This window comes from Aedes aegypti, chromosome 2 (genome assembly GCF_002204515.2).
Source record: "Aedes aegypti strain LVP_AGWG chromosome 2, AaegL5.0 Primary Assembly, whole genome shotgun sequence".
Lineage (NCBI taxonomy): Eukaryota > Metazoa > Arthropoda > Insecta > Diptera > Culicidae > Aedes > Aedes aegypti.
This window is the reverse complement of record NC_035108.1, coordinates 372,869,767-372,891,945: the sequence shown is the minus strand read 5'-3', so window position 1 is coordinate 372,891,945 and position 22,179 is coordinate 372,869,767. Positions and strand designations below refer to the sequence as shown.

The 22,179-nt window shown below is 37.2% G+C and overlaps 1 protein-coding gene across 1 annotated transcript in view; it reads right to left on the bottom strand.

Moving 5' to 3' along the window:
- Positions 1-21,865, bottom strand: part of LOC5569440 (chaoptin) — a 156,443-nt gene extending 134,578 nt beyond the window's left edge. Inside the window, exon 1 of the mRNA XM_001658478.3 lies at positions 21,734-21,865. Coding sequence (XP_001658528.3) covers positions 21,734-21,846 — 113 coding nt within the window. The 5' untranslated portion in view covers positions 21,847-21,865. The remainder of the gene's footprint in view (positions 1-21,733) is intronic.
- Between the last annotated feature and the right edge of the window lie 314 nt (positions 21,866-22,179).

Below are 22,179 nucleotides of genomic sequence, written 5' to 3'. Positions count from 1 at the left end.
ACCCTTCACTTTCTAAACAACTTCGCTGAAGACACGAGCATTCTATCTCATTTGGATCACAAGATAAAACAAGTTTGGAATTCCACTATTTCCACTAGCGCCTCCAAGTGGCAAAATTTAGAACCAAATTGTTTACCATCTGATAGTCCTTGACTTTGCTGAACAACTTTGTCGAAGAATCGAACATTCTATCTCATGTGGATCACAAGTTAGAACTACAGTACTGATCCGATTTTGTCAATCCCTTTTCGTGGAGAAGTTTTTGTTGTCATTGTTTTGGTATCGTATTTTTCCATTTTTTTTACAATCCTGTTAAACGTACTCTGAATACGCATGAAATAGGAAAGAAATAACATCAATAAATTGCTTACATTTTGAAGGGAAGCCGCAAGAAGTTTTGAAAGGGGTTAAACAAACCGGGTCATCTATTTAGTTTAGAACGTTCAATTTTACATACTTGCTGGCGCCACCTAGCGGCAAAACTTCTAACCAAACTGTCTTCTTTTCGGATGTCCTTGACCTTCTGAACAACTTTGTCGAAGACACGAACTTTCTATCTCATATGGATCTCAGGATAGAACATGCTTAAAATCCTTAATTTTACATGCTCACTAGTGCAACCTAGTGGCAAAATTGCGAACTTGATCACCTTGATCTACTTAACAACTCTGCTGAAGACCGAAGAAAGTTCTCGAAAATTACAATGCGAAGCCCAGAAAATCGCTGCACACGTGGTGATCGATCTTTGTCTTATTCTGCTCAAGTGATGATAAACTGATGTTGCGGAATAAAATTTTTGCAACAAGAATAGGAAATGACAATGTCTTTGTTGCCGCGTGTTGGGTGACAATTGATTCACTGGATTAGTGATCTGATTCGCTAGATTTGTGCTCTTTAAATTATAGTTGTGGCTTCGATGAATTCCGTTAAACAGCCAAAGAGGCCATAAAATAATATAACTTGAATTGAATATCACACTTTTTGTTATCATCAGTTTCCAAATTAATTCAGAAACCTTCAGAACCTTGATCTTTGAAATTGTTGGACGAATTATGGTTTTATTAAACTCAATGTGCCAAATGTACTGATTTTTCATTTCAGTATCAGCTTAAAAGCAATAAATGAGCTGATGAGCAGTTAAAATATCACACTAAAAAGAAGTTACAATTGATTATCGTATTGCCTCTTATTCCGAACAAGACTCGACCTTAAACAGTGATTTTTCAATAAAATCTTCAAAATTTCTACAAAGCATGATTAATTGTTATACCTCCATGTTAAACGATACTAGAAATACTTTTTTTAATGAGGCCTTTTTTCTTGAGATGTGTCTTTCAGAATTTTCGTGAGACTCCGGCTAGCGCAGCACACTAGGATTCCGATGGGCTTGGTTGGTGACTCGCTAGCGCAATTATGTACACCTTAGATAGGGGAAGGGATGGTAAAATGAACACCTTCGTTCGCACAACATCATAAATAGGGATGTTATCTATAGTAAAGACATGAATTCAGAATAAAATAGCTAAATTTCCCCATATTTTTAATGCTAGCAAAAAACGATGCAAATGTTAATTTTACCTGCACTATGTGGGCAAAACAAAAATTTTAGAAAATTTTCATTGCATTCTCGAAAAAATATCCGTTAAGGATTGTAACCCATTCAAAAAGAAATCCAAAGGTATTAGATTTGACATCATATTAAACGATATTCAGCTCACTGCAAAACCTCACGACCTCCGAGCTAAAAGTAACGTCAGTTTCAATTTTCAAACGTGGTTTTCTAAAATCTTAGTTTTCGTCAACCCGAACACTCCGATTTACACTCTTAATCGTCCGTGCGTGATAAAAATTCCTTGAAATTTGTTTTCCCTCGGTTAAAGACACGTTTTTCATTTAAGCACCCCTGTTCATTTTACCACCACTTCCCTTATATGTAACTCTAGTTGCACTTACACATTATTTTTACCTCTTTGAAGCTGCTTTGTGTTTCTGTTCTCGGTTCAATGCATCCTTCGACACAAAGTGTTAATGTAAAATGATGACACACACTTTTTGAATTGCTCAATGAGTACCTACAAGATGGGAAGAAGCATATATTGGATAATTTGGGTGTATTTTTGGAACGGGGCCGACGAGTGGATGACGGAAATCGATGTCCGACGTCATTTTGGAATCCAAGATGGTGACTTCCGGTTTATGAAAATCATTAAAACGTAAAAAGCCTTGACTGCTCTTCGTGCTATGCTTAAATTTCGCTCTTTGCGCGCATTGTGCAAGTTGATGACAGCCCCGGTTTTAACCCTTGAAATCAGTGTTTGGAATATGAGCCATGTTCGGAATTTTAGACAAAATGGTACGATTCTTCTTGCTTGTGAAATATATAATACTTAAAAAGTTTCGCAATGCTAAGCATTTCTGTGCAACGTGTAATTTGAAACAAAATGAAGCAGAAATCAAAACTAAAAAAGTGTTAGATTTGTTAAAATCACACACATAGTGTGTTGATTTTTTAGAGGGCTAGATTCACTTTGACAAGAGGGTGTTACAAAGCTACTAAGCTCATATTAAACCACAATATTCCTCGTATTGAAGTGCTTTTTATTGCCAGGACAATTCGGCTGAGAAAACTTATCTTGGTAAAGTCAATTGTAGATGTTGTCAAATAATTCTGTGCTATAGTATTGAATATCAGATTGACGAGGCGTACATGCACCATGCTTCGCTATATTGGTTATTCTTGTTAGCATGCACAATCATATTACAATCTATAAACAAGTTTACCATTTGTTTTCATTTCCAGCTCGGGATTCCTGTTTATGTACATGTGTTCTCTATCTTATAAACTCTTGAGATTTTCTTCGTAGCGGCTTCGTAACTGGATGCACATAGTGATTCAGCTTACCCAACTCAGAAAACCCGCCAACATTCTAAACCGAACTAAAAAGCACACTAGACAGCCATCCGCAGCCAACCAAAGTCGCATCGTACAAATCTGGAAGATTGTACATCTTTATTGCTTTACAATTGAAAAGGAAACTTACGATCTCGTGCCTCGAGGCACAGCAGGATAAGATTTATGCGCTAGAGCCTTGCCGCCTTTGGATGCTCGTTTTCCTTTGGCTGGCTTTTACCTTTCTCCGAGCAAGGCACACCCTTTTCCTTGAGTTCCCAGCGAGCTAGCGGAAGCAAAGATGGAATCGGGCCAACGCGCCACGGAGTGAGCGCCGATCCCGTTCGATCTATGCAATCAGAAAAACCCCGGCCAGAGAAGGCGAAGCACATAAATTGAAACTTGACGAAGCAGCAGAAGCAGCTCGGTGAATGAAACTTCCCGCTCCTTTGTGTACCCATATTTCGATGGGTGCACAAAAACCCAAGGTTCTTTCGAGTTTGCTTGGAAGCCGGCATGGGTGAAGCCAGGTTTTTCATCAAGGGGGGTGGTGACGGAATTATGTGTAATACAGCCCCAAGAGAATGATAATGAGAAATAGCATACAAATTATCAGATGAATTAATAGATGATCTTCTGAAAGAATTGTTAAAAGAGTTTTAATGATAATACGTGGATGTGTTGTCCAACTTTCGCTAGTGAAATTTGTAGCACTTCCAGGAATAATTTCCGGAAGCATCCTTGGACAATTTTTTGGACTAATATCAGACTTCTTTTTGAAATATTCAAACATGAAATACTTGAGCAACCCCCCTTTGTCTCCCTCTTAATAACCCATAGAATCCAGTCGCCAGGGCACAAGAATGCCCGCTTCTACCCTGCCAAGGCGGCGGGTGCAGAAGGCAAATTGATGGGAGAAGTTCGACTATAGTTTACGCTGCATTAGTTCTGATTTTGTGGCATTTTGTTTGGCTCGTCATCGGCCTGGAACGACGAGCAGCGGGGATCTCGAATCCGCGCACACCCGCCACTGGTGAAAAACTATTCCAAAGAGAATCACGACTCGTGTCGGTTGTCACGGTTTCGGGTTGACCGTGCAATCAGCGTGATTGATTCTCGATTGTTTTACAACTTTGTCGGAGGCAGTTTTTGCTCTCTGTTGGTAGTGAAGGTTTCTTAAAAGGAGCTTTCACTGCTTTCGTGCACTAGAAGATGAAGGAGATGTTTTAGTTTAATTTAATTAATGTGGATGTAATTAGCGTGAATAGATATTTTTTTTTTCAAACGCAGTCGAGTAAGCCGAAAACTTAAAACTTTACAATAAATCGAATCGTTCCGCGGTAGCCAAAAGCATATATTTCTGTTGCACCGTGAACATACTTGAATTTGCAATTAGATTGATTACACAAATTCTTTATAGCATTTCACTTCTGAACAGAAAAGAATTCCTCTTAAAAGAAAAAAGAACAATTATCTCTGATTTGAGAAGCAAACTAGGATTTCGCCACATCAAGCAGTTTAGTGTTGCGGCAATAACGGCAGTAAGTTAGAGATCGAACGTGAGCCGAAACTTTTCAAAAGTTAGGAAATTCGATTTGGACTTTGAATTGTTTGACGTTGTGTTGCAACGAAGCGTTACACAGATAGAGGTTATTTGGCATTAAAACATTGAACAGGGGAGTTGAGCACTGCACAAGGGAGATGGGGAATAGCAGATACTCATTCTTCCCCAAAATTAACATTACTAGAATATTGAAAGTGAACGCATTAAAAAAAAACATTCACGTACAACTGCTTATGCATATTTGTATATAACGAGGTCTTCACAAAGTCTTCCATAGTCAGGACCTGGTGCTCAACAAAGCCTTGGCAAATGCTCAATGGCGCTTCAAAAATTTACTATCCTTGCTCTTAAGTTTTCATAAACACACTTTGAATATGTTAAATCGCAAAGAGCATGGGCATGAGCATAGCTGACCGTTGCTATTCCGTAACTGGCCAGAACAATCAATAGTGTACCAGGAACCAACACACGAAGCGTGGTTGTAGCTTACTACCTTCAGTGTACAATTTCGAGAATTTCAAACATTACAGAGTCAATAACGGCACTGGCCACGTGCTAACGGTCATCGGAGAAAGGAGGGAATGTTCGTGTGACATCCATTGTTACTAAATACCGAGTAAACCTCTGCATTTTCAAGGTTGTCATGGGAAGGAGTTTTTTTTGTAGAGGGAAGGATACAGAGCTACCCAATCTGGATTCAGCTGAGCCAGTCTCAAGACACGTAAGTTCTATCAGAAGCCCAACGCATCCCGGAACGGCTTCGTGCCCCGAGCCGAGATGTGCAGGGATAAGGATGGAAGCATCCTGACGGACGAGCGTGCGGCGATCGAAAGGTGGAAGCAGCACTTCTACGAACACCTGAATGGCGCTGAGCAGATAGGCAATAAAGGTCGGGACAACGGAGGAAATGCCTTCTTCAATACTGCAGACGATGGAAACCAATCAGCCCCCACTTTGAGGGAGGTTAAGGATGTCATTCACCAGCTCAAGAACAATAAAGCTGCTGGTAAGGATGGTATCGGAACTGAACTCATAAAGACGGAGAGGCTGGCCATTTGTCTGCACAGGCATAATCTGGGAATCAGAACAGCTACCGGAGGAGTGGAAGGAAGGTGTAATATGCCCAATCGACAAGAAAGGCGACAAGTTAGATTGTGACAACTTTCGAGCGATCACCATTCTAAATGCGGCCTACAAAGTATTATCCCAGATCCGTCGTCTGTCTCATGTAGTAAAAGAATTCGTGGGAAGTTATCAAGCCGAATTCGTTGACGGCCGATCAACAACGGACCAGATCTTTACTCTATGGCAAATCCTCCAAAAATGTCATGAATACCAGGTCCCAACGCATCACCTTTTCATCGATTTCAAGGCAGCATATGATGGTATCGACAGCGTAGAGCTATGGAAAATCATGGACGAGAATAACTTTCCCGGGAAGCTCACGAGACTGATAAATACACCAATGGAAGGTATGCACAATAGAGTGAAGGTTTCATTTGAAATTCGGAGGCGCATCATCTGTGGAAGTCGGGCCTACTATGGCCTCCACAAGAAGCTGCGGCCAAAAAAGATTTACTCTTACACCAAATGTACCATGTACAAAACGCTCATAAGGCCGGTAGCCCTCTACGGTCATGAAACGTGGACGATGCTCGAGGAGGTCTTGCAAGCACTTGTAGTCTTTGAACTTCGGGTGCTTAGGACGTCTTTCGCGATGTGCTGGAAATTGGTGTTTGGCGGCAAAGGATGAACCACGAGCTCGCCTAACTCTACGGCGAACCCAGTATCCAGAAGGTGGCCAAAGCTGGAAAGATACGATGGGCAGGACATGTTTCAATAATGCCGGACAGCAACCCTGTAAAGATGGTGTTCGCATCGGATCCGGTTGGTATATGAAGGTGTGAAGCACAGCGAGTAGGTGGGCGGATCAAGTGCGCGTCGATTTGGCGAGCTTGTTTGGTTTTTTAATTGATAGTGTTAATAGATAGATTGATACATTTGGTAGGTTTTGTAGATAGTTTGATAGATTGTATTTTGCTTGTTCGTAGAAATGTATGGCAGGCAATATTTGTATGAGTTGAGCAGGTTTCTCTAGCAGACTCCATGAACCGGTCGCGAAATTGGGCTATCGTTGATAAGACCCGAATGAAAGGGTACTGACCGGCCAAGCAGTTCGAGAACCTGGAAGGCAAAAGCCAAACCACAGATCGTTCACTTACCCAGAGTCTGCTGAATAAGCAAGTTGGAAAGCGATTACTAAGATTTATACAGTTGAAAGATTGAAGTGAAGAGGTTTGATAGGAAGAAGTGAATGAGAAGTGACAGTAATTTGAGATAACCACAAGTCAACCCGAGGAAAGCGTGACCAGACATGGAATGCATACCGGATTTGCATAGCAGATTTAGCTTATGGTCTAACCTTTCAGAAAATCCTTGCCTCAAAATATTCTGTCGGTGAAAAATTGAAATATTCGAGTTATTATATTTTATATGCAAAAGGTCTATATGATTCATCAGATAGAGTGTGAAAATATTTTCCATGACTCTTAGACTTAAAACTTCTTCAAAAATTTATAAGGATGCGTGCAAGATTTGAAGAAATATAAAATTGAGCATTTCATTACTTTTAACTAAAAACTCATGTAGCATATGGCATTGCGGAGCCAAATATATTCCGAAACTATTTCTATTTTAATCTCTGCCACTTAGTTATCTTTGTTGATTCGGACAAGTTATCGACTTTAGACGTGCTAGCTAGAAAAAAGCTCAGCTTTTGTATGCTTTTTCCATTCAGTGTTATTGAGTTGTGATTGATCCTTCGACCTTGACGCTTGCTTCTGCGGGGGCCGGCGATGAGGGCAGGATCAAACATGTCATCAAACACGAGTGAAGTGAAAAAGTGCAGCGTTCGATTAGTTCCTTTTGATCTTTCGACGTTGACGCTTGCTCCTGGGCTTTTATATAGCTGAGCAAACGAGTGAAGCTGAAAGTGGATTGTTGCTGCTCAAGGATGACGGATCAATTGGTGAGCTCGTTTCATGCTACTATTCCTAATATATAATATATGTATGACTGCACCTTTAATCGTTACAACGGTGAGACGTAAATATGATTTTTCAACAAACTTTGAAAAGTTCGTCACTGTGAGTGTCGACATAAACTCTGATTCATAAATTATTTATGTCTAATTTTTTTTTCAAAACTTTTTTTTCTTATTACCTTTATTTTTGTAATTAAAAAAACTTTGAATGGTTCGACACTACAAGTGTAGACTTGCAAAAGGTTCACTTTTTTCAACATACTTTGAAAGGTTCGTCACCTCAAGTGTCGGCTTTTTTTTCTCTACATAGATATTGTTAATATCAAATGAAAATATTATATTTACATATAAGCATCTTTATATCTCACAGATAATTATTTATCATGGTCTAATCGCTTATCAAAGTGAACCCTGTGACCCAACGATCCTAACATTCCTTCCCCCAATCCCACCTGACTGCAAGGACGTGGCCGGCGCCGTTATTGACCATGTATAAATAGAGGCACTGAACTATGCACACAGAAGAAGATTATGGCCAATCCCAGCCGAACTTCTAGTTGATTCTTTGTGCATTTTCACTGACTTCGGTCAATCACGGAATAGCAACCATTGATATGTGTAGTCAGTCTAAGCTAGCTAGCTTAGCAAGCTTTTTCCATTCAGTGTTATTCTGGTAATGGAATTTTCTAAAAACAAGTGGTTGTGGCGGCTTATTAAGGAAGGTGGGTATGACTACTAACTGTAACGTGTGAAGTTGTATTTGGAAGAAAATTTGTATTTAATTGCTTTTTGTTTGCAACATGTTGAAGATTTGTAATGGAAAGCACTGCAATTAAAGAAATTGCGATGCACGAATATCCACTGTAAAACAAAATCAATTATCAAGGGAAAAATACTTAAATTTATAATAAGTGTATTCTACCTACTAAAAATCAAATAATTATGTAATATTATCTTAAGACTGACCAATTGGAACCGTTAATTCCGTATCCTAAGCAATTCCAAACAACTTGACTTTGATCGTGATATCAAAGTTAATAAAATGGCATGAGTGATTATAACTTAACAGAGTATTTGACATTCGTTTCCGTAACAAAATCGTTAGTGGATCTCTTTTACTTAAACTTTAATCACTATTCCAAAACTCATCAGAAATCAGTAAACAATTAAAAATGTAATGCTGTTGAACGCAGAACTGTAGATCATTTAAAATACATGTATTTGATAATGGATTTCATCGATCTTTCATAGTAATTTTCATTTACTTGAATGCCTATGGTATCATAATAATTTTAGTCGACCCATCTCTATTTTCTAAACATTTTGATCATCTGACAACAATACTAAAACGTAGAATGTTCACGGAAATTTTGAAATTCCTAAGCACAATTATTAAAAGACCTGTGATTTGCAGGGATATAAATTAATCGGGCATCATCTAAATATTGCATCGATTTATGTCTCTACACTGAAAAGAAAAGCATAGTATCGCCAACCATGTCGAGGGTGAAATTAAAAAATTGTTACCACTTGATTTTAACAGAACATGTTTTATTATTGGTGTTACTATACCATCGTGAAACTTACTATGTGAGTTCCATCGTAGTAAAATTTACCATGTTTTGGTAATAATGAATATATGGATTTAGTAAGAGCAACCTCCGTTTGTAGTTGTATTATATATACAGTTTAGTTGATTTGTTTACATTGGTATATTTATATTTTATTATCTATTTTTTATTATTACATTGGGAGGCAATACAATTTCATAAAAATAAATCAAATAAAATCGAATGGCAATGGTGCAAAATAAGGTGCTGTCCACAAAGCGAGAAAAACAGCTCACACCGTAATTTGCTGCCGTTCCAACTGGATTTGTATCTGATGCTGTTGCCGCTGAGAGGGCTGCGGGACACCACCGCGTCGAACGCTAGGCAACTGCTGCAGGAGTTCGGTAATGGGATCCACAGATTCCCATCCGGAGGGTGGAAGCGTAGAGATGAGATCACTGTCTGATGAGCTGAAGTGCATGTTAGATCGCCTTGTCAGTCCCACTGTAGTACAAAGCAGCTGCGGTTTACATTTTCATGAATCTACCGGATCCAACCGGAGGAGGTGGAATGGTTTCAGGTGGTTCCGGAGGTTCTCGCGATGCATCGCTGCTGAGGTTGGGTACTGGTGGCCAGGGTGATGATACTGTAGGTAAAGCTAGTTGAACCGGTGGCGGAAGGGTGGCGTTATTGGTGGTGTGGATTAGTTTCCTCCATCGTTCTTCGGTTGCTCCAGTTGGCTTGCTCCGTCCTCTGAAATCAAATAATTCAATCTCTAGCTTAAAATTAAACTAAAGTATGAATTTGAATAAAGTACCTTATTTTCAATTATTTTTTAATTATTAAGTCGTGCACGAACTTTAAACTTGGAACTGTAAGTTTTTGTCAACAGTATGGAATATGGCTGACTAAAATATGTGGTTAAATTTACCATTTTATTTCACGTGAAGCCATAGTAATGATTACCATATTGTGGTAAAAATCATATAATACGTTTTTATTGGTACCATATAACGGCATAGTAAAGTTAAATATGCCGTGATGGTTGACATCACAATATTTTAACTTGTTACACTGCATAAACTTCTTTCTTCAATTCTAATCAATTAAAAAAGAATCTGATTGCTTCATAAACAAAAAACATGAAAATTGTTTAGGGTGTCCATTACATAGGGGGACATGGGGCAAGAAGTACACCCGGGGCAAAAGTGCCACCTCCAATTTCACGTAGTTCAAATCAATTTTTTGATGTTTAACGCAGGATAAGTATAAATTGAGTACTAATTGAGGGTTGTGTAAATATTACAATAAAAATGTTTAGTACAAAAAATTAGAAAAATGTTTTTAACTCACCAACGCAAACCAACGCAAAATATGCGAAATATAATAAGAATGTAAGACTGGAAAACAAGGTTTGACTCTCAATAAATACAAAACATATTGATTTTTCCGCACAGTATTAATGATTTTCAATTGTTTAATATACATATATAATAACAGTATGTCTTATGGGGCAAGAGGGACACCGCAATTTTCTCATGTAAAATCAACTGAACTTTTATATTTCTTGTTTAATATTGCATTAAATCAATGTTTCCTACTAAATAAAATCAAAAAAAAACCATCTTGGACATTCAAAATGGTTTCTGAAAATTTTTACTATTATTGTTACAGTCAGATAAGATGAAAACTAAATTAATTTCGTAAAATTGCTTTTTGACTATAGGTCAACTTTTATCCCTCAGTTTTTATCTTTATTTACTCTACAATTTATCGTTTAGGCGGGGAAATAATAAAATACAAAATTTGTGGCATTTTGCTCTGGTGGTCTTCTTGCCTCATATGAGTGGCACTCTTGCCCCGTGCCTTGTTTAAAAACCTCATAAGAAGGGACATTTTCAAAAATCCCAAATCATCATGTGTTTCTTATGTTTTTGAACTCTATCGATAACATCATTTAGAGCAAGAGGTAAGCTTGCCCCTACACTGGAATAATCTCCAAAAATTGTGCTAATCAACCATGATTTGAACCTATATATCTTAAGGTGTCCTTCTTGCCCCCAGCCCCCCTACCCCTAGCTCCCATAGGCCTTATAAACTGCAATCACTGCAGCTATGATAAGTGAACAAAATATCAATCACGTTGTTTAGGAGCTACGTAGGAAAATTTTAAGTTCATTTAAGTTTAATAATTTTGTGGCTCTAGGTATGTATGGTGGCACACGAGAACGGAAGGAGTACTTCAGTGGCCGTTTACTAGCCGGAAACAGCGTGAACATCGGTGGTAGCTGCTAGAAGAAAGGGCCCATAACAGCAAGTTAAAGGTCAGATTAGCTATTAACACCTGTACACCCAATCCCCCTCAGAAAGTGCAAATTTGACCATGCATATCTCTGTCGTTTTCGAAGCGGGTTTCAAAAAAAAAACAGTGGTAATGAACTATTTTTTCTAATAGCATTTTTTGATCGATTTTTATTACGATCACTTCTTTAAAAGTTGCCACTTTTGAGTTATTTCAAGAATGATGCAAACAATTTTTAATTAAATAATAGAATAGGCAATTTTTAAAAGTTGTTCGCAGTTTTCACAGATAGAAATATGGCCTGAATTCTATGTAATCTATTGTTGTATATGTGACTGGCACAATAGAGCATTATATGAGACCCAAGGCTTATGTTGTTGAATACCTCAAATGCGTTCAAAGAAATCAAAGTACGGTCTGAGGCGAAGTTTCAGCACTCAGTACGATCTATCTTTAAGCGTGGAGGATCATCCTTTTATTTGAGAACTTGGCCGGTAAGGGCGCTTTTTCTGACTTTCACTATATGAACCTTGAGGGATGAAAATGCAAATTTTGTTACATATGATATAAAAATGCATACTTTGTTACATATTGGCCGTCGGCCAAGTTTTTCAGTAGCTTAAGAGCGAACATTATTTGAACCAAAAGTTTTGAGGTTTTGCTACCAGGTGGCACTAGTGAGCATGAAACTTTTGTTTCTCGGATAGCTCAGTAGCCTGACCACTTAAAAAGATGGCGTCTTCGACAAAGTTGTTCAGTAGCATTAGCCCTTGTGCTACATTATTTGAGCCAAAAGTTTCAAGATTTTGCTACCAGGCGACGCTAGTGAGCATGGAATTTTTGTTATGCGGATATCTATGTAATCTAACCACTTAGAAAGATGGAATCTTGGGCAAAGTTGTTCAGTAGCTTAAAAACTACCATAATTTGAGCCATTAGATTCAAAGTTTTGCCACCAGGCAGCACTAGTAAGCATGAAACTTTCGATTTACCGATATCTCTGAAGCCTGACTACTCAAAAAGATTGCGTCTTCCACAGGGATATTACTTTTGTAGTATACAGATTGGATATATTGCCACCAGATGGTGCTAGGTAGTATGAAACATTGAGTAGCTCATTATTCGAGCCGGCTGATTAGAAATTTTGGCACCAGGTGCCGCTTGTGTACATGGTAATTTATTTGAGCCATGAAATTAAAAGTGTTTAACCAAGTTGCGTAAATGAGCATGGAACTTTTGTTTTGTTGATACCTCAGAATCTTCGATACATTTGATACAGCCAAGATGATCAAAAATTTGGACACCAGGCGGCTCCAGTTAGCATGAAACTGTTGTCTCTCTAATCTACTGGCCTAAATAATGATAGCTTATAATTATCTGAAAACTCTGCCAAAGACATAATATTTTCATGTGGTAATGATCATGAGATATCTGCAAAACAATAATTTCATGTTCACTGCCGCCGTTTTATGGAGAAATTCAAATATATTGTCTAGAATGTGATGAGTCTTCTACTTATACAAGAACTTTCCCGAATGCATAATTTTTTCTAAGTTGTCAAGATCACCTGGTTGTCTCATGATGCGAAAATTTCATATCTTATGGTTCAAAAAACGAAGACGACATCTTTCTAAGTAAGTGGCCCGTCTACTAAGCTATCCGCAAAACAAAAGCTTCATGCTCACTAGCACCGCCTGGTGGCAACATCTCGAATCTGTTGGCTCAAATAATGTTAGTCCTTGAGCTAATGAACAACCCAGACAATCAGAAGTCGCAAAAGAACTAACGTAAATACACGTTCTGCATACACGTACGAAGTAAGTCGAATCATTCCGTAGCAGCTGTCAAATCAGCTTTGTTATCAGAAATTAAGTCGCATAAGATTACAGGATAGTTCGTTATAAAATCTCTACACACGCATAGTATGTCGGCTTACATCATATAAAATATGCACGTATACCGCCTCCACTTTTGTACGTATAAGGCAGTTTGCCGACATCTTATACGGAATCTTTGCACATATAAGCATCGCAAAACGCAAAAGTTGATTTCATTATACGTGCATTTTGGTTGGCCGGGAACTCTTCTGTAGACACCAACCTCTAGAGATATCATATGTTACAAAAATTGCATTCTTATCCCTCAAGGTTCATCTAGTGAAAGTTAGAAAAAGCACCCCTACCGGCCAAGTTCTTAACTTAAACGAAGGTTTTCAACACCTTAAAGTGGATCGTACTGAGTGCTCAAACTTCGTTGAAGAGAGTACTGTGCTATCTCTTAACACAAGGGACTATCGAGTTAGCCATGAAAACCAATATTTACTATAAATCACGGCATAAAAATTAACAAGGCAGGCTCTTTACTGATGTAAATATCAAGTTTCATTGTAAACATTTGACGTCACTCCTATCGTACCATATACCTTCCGGAGCACTAGATTATATTTTTCGCAAATTTGTTCGAAGCGGATAGGAATGACGTCGCAAAGTAGCTGTCAGTTTTCGGAATATATCACCTTCCTAATTTAGTACACCGTGCTATAAATGAAAAAAACTAACAAAATTAGGTTGAACTAGGTGATAGTAGATTACACGTGTTTGCACACTTGGCATGGAATGTCCGATATCTGAACATAACTACAACAGTACGACCATTTCGTAACGTGAATAGTCTATTTACTCACTCTTTTTTTCCTCTCTAATGCTTCAGGCTTTTTTTTATCTATTTACCTATCAAAATGAAGATTTATATTCCACATGCCAGTATATGAGCTATTTTTTTTACATATGATTGATTTTAAACTGTTTTCTCTTGTGGACTAAATCAATAGGGGTATTCACTTAAAGCAGCGTAAAGTGAAATTCTGCGTTACTTTGGCAGAGAAAATATTTCATATGAAATATTCCTCTTCTGAGTATTTCGGATGTCAAATGAGGGATTGATAATCTAGTCACCGACTGAAAATGGCAGCTATCAATCTCGAAAACAGCTCAAACATTAAATTAATCAAATTTTATAAGCTTTAAATAAAATTTAGCCATTTCTATTACTATGAGAGGTAAACATTCAACCACATAACATAAGTGGAACTCGAGCTCAAAAAGTGGCACCCACTTTAATATTTGCATGCTGGTATAAGGACATCGAAATGTCAAAAGAGTTATACCACCAATACATCAATCGACATTGCGCATTGGGCCAGACCGCGAAATTAGATAAAAAAAATATTTTGTATATGAAGATGATTTTTTAGAACAAAAATGGCTTAGACAAAAATGTTACATATGATGAGGACTACATTTTGACATTAAGTGACATTAGGGTGGTCCAACAAAATACGAAAATATTTTTGCCAACTTTTATGCTTTGCAATTTAACGCTGTGAAGTGTTCTATCAAGTTGATCTTTGTTTAATTTTGAACAACTTTTCCGAAGACGCCAATCTTGTAAGTCTACTGTAGCCGTTGCTATGGCGTTTCCAATGATGCAGGGTAGGGTAGTCAATGAAAATTGATATTTTGCCCATAACTTTTTTATTTCCAATTCTATCAAAATGACGCATTCTACAAAGATTTAGAACTAGTTGAAACGTGTATTTTAGGAAAAGAGTTAAGTTATTCTATTCATTCGTTTATGAGATATACCATTTGTATTGAATTGAACCAAAGATAACATATATCCAGAGTGGCAACGAAAGGAATGAAAATAACTATTTACGGTACAAGTTTAGAATTAGATTTACACCACTCGTATCCGAGATAATTGAGTCAATGTATAAGATATCTGTGTTGTTTCTAGCATATTGTATTTTTTAGGTGAATGAATGGAAGGATTTCATAAAGCAAAAGCTTTTTCACGTTATGAAACAGGAAGTTTTTTGTTAGGAAATAATATTTCCGAAACGATCACATTCTGTTGTTATGAAACATGAATATTATATAGTATGAAAGAAAAAAATACATTTTATGAAAAATTAAACATGTTTTATCTTTAGACATTGCTTCCCAACGTTGTCGATCGTCCCCCGATCTTAATATCTGTAATCTTCGCAGCAACTGGTCTACTGCTCGAATCATATGTTTTTTGTTTACTATTGGTAATGACAGTTCGATGTCTTCTATACTAGATATACCACTTGCCAGCAGCTGGAAGTGGGTACAACTTTCCAACTCGCTTTCACTTCTGAGTTCCACATATGTTATGTGATTCAACCTTTGGCAAACTATGAGTCTATCCATGCATCCATCGAAAAAAAAAAACAATTTTTATTTCTAGGGCTTCTTCGGGAACATCTGAAGCTGGTACCAGGCCATCAGTGACCTTCATTTATTTAATTATTAGCGATAAAGAAAAAATACTTAAATTCCATTTTGTCTCAAATTCCGAACAGACTCATATTCCGAACACTCGGTTTTTGTATGGCGCTTCGGTTGAAATGTTTCACTGAAATATGTCATCAAATTACCTACAAATGGCAGTCGATTGCAATTCAATTTTACGCCTTCCAATTTATTTTTTTATCTCCGAAGTAGTGTTGATTCTCTAGTTTGAGGGTAGGCAAACTAGCTCAGACAAATTTGTTTGCGGAATTACACATCTGAATACGATTTATTCGTGCGGTTCGGAATATGAATTAATATGTTCGGAATATGAGACAGAATGAACACAGTGTTCGGCATTTGAATCAAAATGTTGTTCCCTACTTGAACGTAAGTATTGTTTTTACGAGTTTAAATAAACATTTTTCTTGACACATAACAGCTAACAGTAAGATTTTGCAAAGAAATTATTTTTTTTACAAAACCAGCTAGTTTATGATTATTGGATGTATTTGAAGTCACTGTTGGCCTTAAATGTTCGGAATATGAGTCAAAACGGTAATGCCCAGGAGCATGATTTGTGTTATAAAATAATAAATAAAGTGGATCGATTTCAATGCATTTCAAATTTAGTCCAAGCTTCTGCAGTACTGTTTGTCGTCAATCATCGGATGAATTTCATCATACAAACAACCCCTCTCCTCCATCACAAATTTGATAGCTGCTTCCAGCTCTTTTATAAATAAAAAAAAAATAGCAGGCACTACTTTTAGACATGTACAAAAAAATTAAATGACGGTAGGCATTCTCCAACACTCCAAACTTAGGACACATTCTTAAATCAATTCTATGCTGAGAACATCCAGTTCAACCATGTCATTGACTGTATGCTCCAATATGTCGAATATTATTATTTCAGTAGATATTCGTTGATTCGTTTGTTCCCAGCAGCACGAATCACGGCGTGTATATGGAAAAGGTTTATCACAAAAAATAGGCATTGCCAAATCTTTCACCATTCGAATATATAGGGTTTTAGCTTCCATTTGACGTGTTCCCCAAAAAAATCCACTGAGGGATCCCGAACATTTTTCTATTTAAAATTTTTGTTCTTTAGAGTACATTATTTTTAAATGTTTTCATTGTGAAAGATTATTTCGTAGGTCTTAAGCTCGATGATAGTTTCATTTCCATATAAAAGTTCATAAAATAAATATGCATACATATATATTAGATTTCATCCAGTTAAAAACAAAACTTTCCTATGTGATTTTGAGGATTTAATAAGCTATAGGACACTTATTCGATTAGATATGTTGGAAGTTCGACTATTCACTTATTCATACTGTAGAAGTATATCGAACCGAGCACTGTTTCCTTTCATGGTTAAAATACATTATATTTCTTCTTCTTCTGTCTGGCTTACGCCTCTGCTAGGACATAGCCTGCTTCCAAGCTTAAAATTCGTTGAGTTACTCAACCTTAATTATTATTTGGTTCATAAAAAGTAGAATGGATCAATATTACAACAACCTACGAAAGTAAATGGACTATTCTTAAAAGCCCTATACCCACCAAACCTTAGCTTGGTCCGTCCATAATTTACGTAGCATTTTAGGGGGGAGGGGGAGTCTACGACTTTGCTACTGACCATGTATTAGGTATGGAAAAATAGGCTACGTAATGATATCGGCACAAGAGCCTACCTCGAACTCGTCAATAGTCTAAAATTTTCTAGCATACACTTTGCTTTTGAAGTGGCTCCATATACTTAAGTCAAGGGGAGTCTCCAAATTAAAATCATATGTCAACTTTTCTGTTCCTCAAATGTGTAATTTTTGCTAATTTATGAAGCCAGATGGTGTCTGTTGACCACAATATTTTCAAGGATGTAACAGTTAAAACAACTGCAAGACTATTTTCAATTCAAAGAGTTACTATTTTGGCATGTTGTTTATGTATGTGTAAACTATTCATGGTCAAAAGTGTACTGAATTTACGGTTCCAAAACATGTCAAACCAAATCAATCGGTTCGGTTCTAATTCGTATTTATTTTCATCATTTTTGTTTGATTACAATAATTCCACAGTTAATGTGGTCGATCTAGGGGCCTTTCAATCTAAGATTGAATTGGATTTTTAACTGTTTGATTTGAATTGGTTTAGTCTAATCTACACTTTGGCTCTTAAGGAGCGCCGGTTGTTTAATCAATCAGTAAATAAATGTCAAAGTTGTTCAATATTCACACACCGACATAAAAGATGGGGCCCCCATTATGCTATCACAATGCGACTGATTCACTAGATATTAAAAATTTTTGGAATTGAAAATTTTAATGGAAAATTTACTGAATTAATTATATGTTCCACTTGTCCCGTCCATCTACTAGCACATCAACTACCAAACAACCGAACAAATATGCGTAGAACGGCAGTCAACCATTATACTAAATAAAAACACAGTTTTCAACAGACTGAAGGATTTATCTGCTCTCCCTTATTAGCTCGCTACCAAACTCGTAAATCAAGTATCTTTGTATATCATATTAATTGTGAAAAATATGAAAATATTAACACAGCTGCATGTGTTATTTATTTGTAAAAATGGTTTAAAAGAGCTCTACTTCGTATCAATCGCTTTCAGCTTGAATTTATTCGGAATTTAACACTGAAATATGTAATTGAAGGAAAAGCCAAGTGAAATTGTTATGAATAATGTATTTTTTCAGGATGGTTGGTTCGATCTCAACGGTCGAAAATATGTTTGTTACACACAATATAAAAAAAACATTTATGAACGATTGGCGAATCCATTCTCAGTTAATGAGTAACCTAATTACTCTTATCTGGAAAACTGGCTTTGTCTCAATAGACAATTCCAGTCAGAAGAAAAAGAAAGTTCATCTTTTCCAACCATGAACAGAAACAGTCATACACTAGAATCAGATACACATTTCACTCAGAATGCCGACATGAGCTTCGCAAATCTCGGTTAAAGGTCGTTTGCTGACATCTTAGTAAAAGTGACGTTCGATGTCAGCGGCACCCAAAGGTACTGTTTTAAGTAAACTTGATTTTTTTGCTGACATATCAGTTAAAATTAATTTGCTGACTGCTCAGCTGTGCTGATCTCGGTAAAAGAATGAAAATTAGTTGAACTTAACTGAGTGTGCCCTTCACTGTACGAATAAGTGTCCTATGACATATGAAATCCACAAGATCACGTAGGACAGTTCCCAGTAAACACACCATCGTATATGATGCGATATAAGAGTAAAATGTGGAGGCGATATACGTCCATCTTGCACGCAGCCTTATGGCGCATGTACGTATATCGCCTCCACATTTGTACTCTTATGCGCTATCGTATACGAGTTTATGTTTACTGGGTTATGTTCATTACAATGTAATTTTATATATCTTTCCTATATCAACTTTCATTTGAAATTTGGGCTACCATCGAGCTTGAGAGAAAAAAACTGCCTTTTATCATGAATATATTTGAAAATAATGTACTTCAAGGAACAAACATTTTAAATAAAAAAATGTTCGGGATCCCTTGGTGGATTTTTTTAAGGAACACGTCAAATGAAAGCTAAAAACCTATATTTTTAAATAGTGAAAGATTTAGCGATGCCATTTTTTTGTGATAATATTGTTCTACCAGACACGCCGTGGAATAAGTATTTACCTACTTCAAAAGCGTTCGTTTGGATTACCAATATTGACATTTGTCATATTTTCAGAGTCCTGAAAGACCGTTGAATGTCATCATTCTGAAATGTTTCATTGGCAATTAAGGTAATGTCTTGAAACATTTATGATAATCAATTAAGCATGACTTACGCAGCGCTTTACGCTGTTTAGTGAATACCCCTAATATGTTTTTAATCGTTATTTTGTACTAGAAATTATGAAATCAAAGCATCAAATGTTCGTCATGATTAATCGTAAACCAAACACAGCAATCAGCCTACTAATTTGACTTTCAGCTTTTAAATACAACTCAAACATTTCCTCTTTCCCACAAATGTAATCATCCGTCTCCTTTTTTTATCCCCATTTTGCAGTTCCACCGAAAACAAGCTCATTTTTACATTGTACGCCCTAGAACACCGGAAAACCCTAAACCCACCGGGAAATCAAATAAAAGAAGATTTAAAATACAATTTAAATTTGCATAAAGCCCATGAATAGATATGGCGGCATCCAGAATGCTAACCAGCACTGACAAAGGAAACTGGGAATCCATCTGCAGCACTACTGTCCATCGGGGACTTTTTGCCATCTGTCGTGTGGCATCGCGGCCAATATGCCAACCGTGGATCAACGCTGCAATGTGGTTTTCCTCTGTTGCTCTGTTTTAGGTGAAATCTCAAACTAAAGTGGGCTTGACTGGATTAAATGAAAATGAGAGCTGAAAGCACACTTTAATTTTTCTATTAGGGAGTAGTTATGATTCTGACTGAACAAACACGAATGTTTGCTATACTCATTCTGATGATTGCATTATATTGATGTCATGTTAATTTAAATGAATTCAGTACACATTCTTGCATTTAATTTTGTTTTTTTTTTGTTCTTGTATTATTCAAGTTGACCTTCAATGATTTCGTGAGAGTTGATTTAAATCCCTTCAAAAATTTTTCCAGGTGTCTCTCCTACATTAACATTTCACTTACTACAAGCGAGCATTAAAAAAAAAATCATATCGATAATTTTTGATGGCCTTCCTTAGCCGAGTGGTTAGATTCCCAGTCGGTCCAAGATCTTTCGTATTTGAATATTCCTTGACTAACTTTGACAAATAAAGCTCTCAGTTAATAACTGTGACAGTGCTCATTGAACACTAAGCTGTGACGGAGGCTGTGTCCCAGTGAGGACGTAATGCCAAGACGAATTTTAGAATGGATTCCTCCAAACTCATCTCTGAAACTTTCTGTACATCCAAGAATAATTTGAGATATTATTCTTGGAATTGTTTAAGACAAAAAATGGGTTGACAATGTATGCCATTCCACATGGTGGAATTTCAAATCACTTAAGTGGTGAACGTTGAAAAAAAAATCGTTTCAATCATGGTTAAGATGTTCAATTCGCCATTGTTGTTAATTTGGACAAATGATTTCGTCAAAATGACAAGCGAATTGAAATCAGAGCTTTTTTTATTAGAGCTCAGCGTGATTTCATCAACCGTAATCAGGTCATCAACAAAACGCCGCAATCAGGAACCAAATTGACCGCATTCCATTCAATTTTAAATCCAGCGGAATTTCCACCAAACAGGTAGAAGTTGACCAATATTTATGTGCACAGGCTGGACGACGGAAAAAAGTCGGATTTTCCATTCCCTCGTCAAACGACGACACACAAAGGGAGAACACACAAAATTTCAATTTATCACCATCAGCGAACGGGCCCCCGTAGAAGCCCTAAAGGGAAAATCCATCTGCATCGGGGCAGAGGAAGCCTTGAGGGTGCTTCGGCGTCATCAATCATTCTCGAGGAGGCTCTCTCTAGAAGGCAGTGTTCGGAGAAGGATAGGGGGAACGAATAGTCCTTTTCCAGGTACTGTTGGCAACTTCCGTTTCCTTTCACGACATCGGAAGAAATCAAGTTGGATGAAAAAGTGATTTCATGTTTTTTTCCTTCTCCACTACCTATAAAAAGATTTTGAGCAGTGGGCATTATATCATATATACTGTTAGTTATCTAAAAGAAAAACAACGTATCTTGTGAAAACCTCATAGTAAGTTTCGTTTTGTATAATTGAATAAAACAAGAATATGTTTTTTGGCCCCTCACGGGAAAAGAGATATTAGGTGAATTATACGAAATGCTTGAATTTAAGAACTTTATGTCAAGCAATGAACCGTGTTTTCTCTTACCCATTGCAAATAATTTTATTTTTTGTCGTCATCCCCCGTCAAAAATTGTTAATCTATACCCCCTCGGTGAAGGATTCACGAGAATTTTTCACCTTCAGCTTGTTTAGAATTGTTGTTTTCCCTTGCCATCCCCTAACGCTTCGGGCAGTCCCGCAGCGATGAAGCAATTTAACTTACTTGAAACTCTTCTCGGAAATGTCCTGGATCTTGTTGTCGACTAGCTTGAGCGATTCGAGCCGCAGCCCCTGGAACGTCTCGTCATCCACGTTGTGGATGAATGTGCGTGACATATCGATGTGCTTTATCGTGTGAAGGAATTCTGAAACGAGCAGAAAAAGTGGGAAGAAAAACATCATTCAAGTATACTTGGAAATCTGGGACCGGGTTTTCTGAACGGTACCGGTGACAGAAAATGAGATTGGGTTAGGACGCGAAAACAAGTCGAACTTGGCTTCCCATAGATACTTTTTAAATCAGTACAGCAAATAATAAACAAATGAGAGGAAAAGTAATGCTTGTGGCTGTCAATTGTTATTTTATTACTAGATTCAGATAATAATGTAGAAAGAGTTGGAACAAACGACGTTCAACTGGATCGGAGTCAACCATGTTAACTGGCAAGG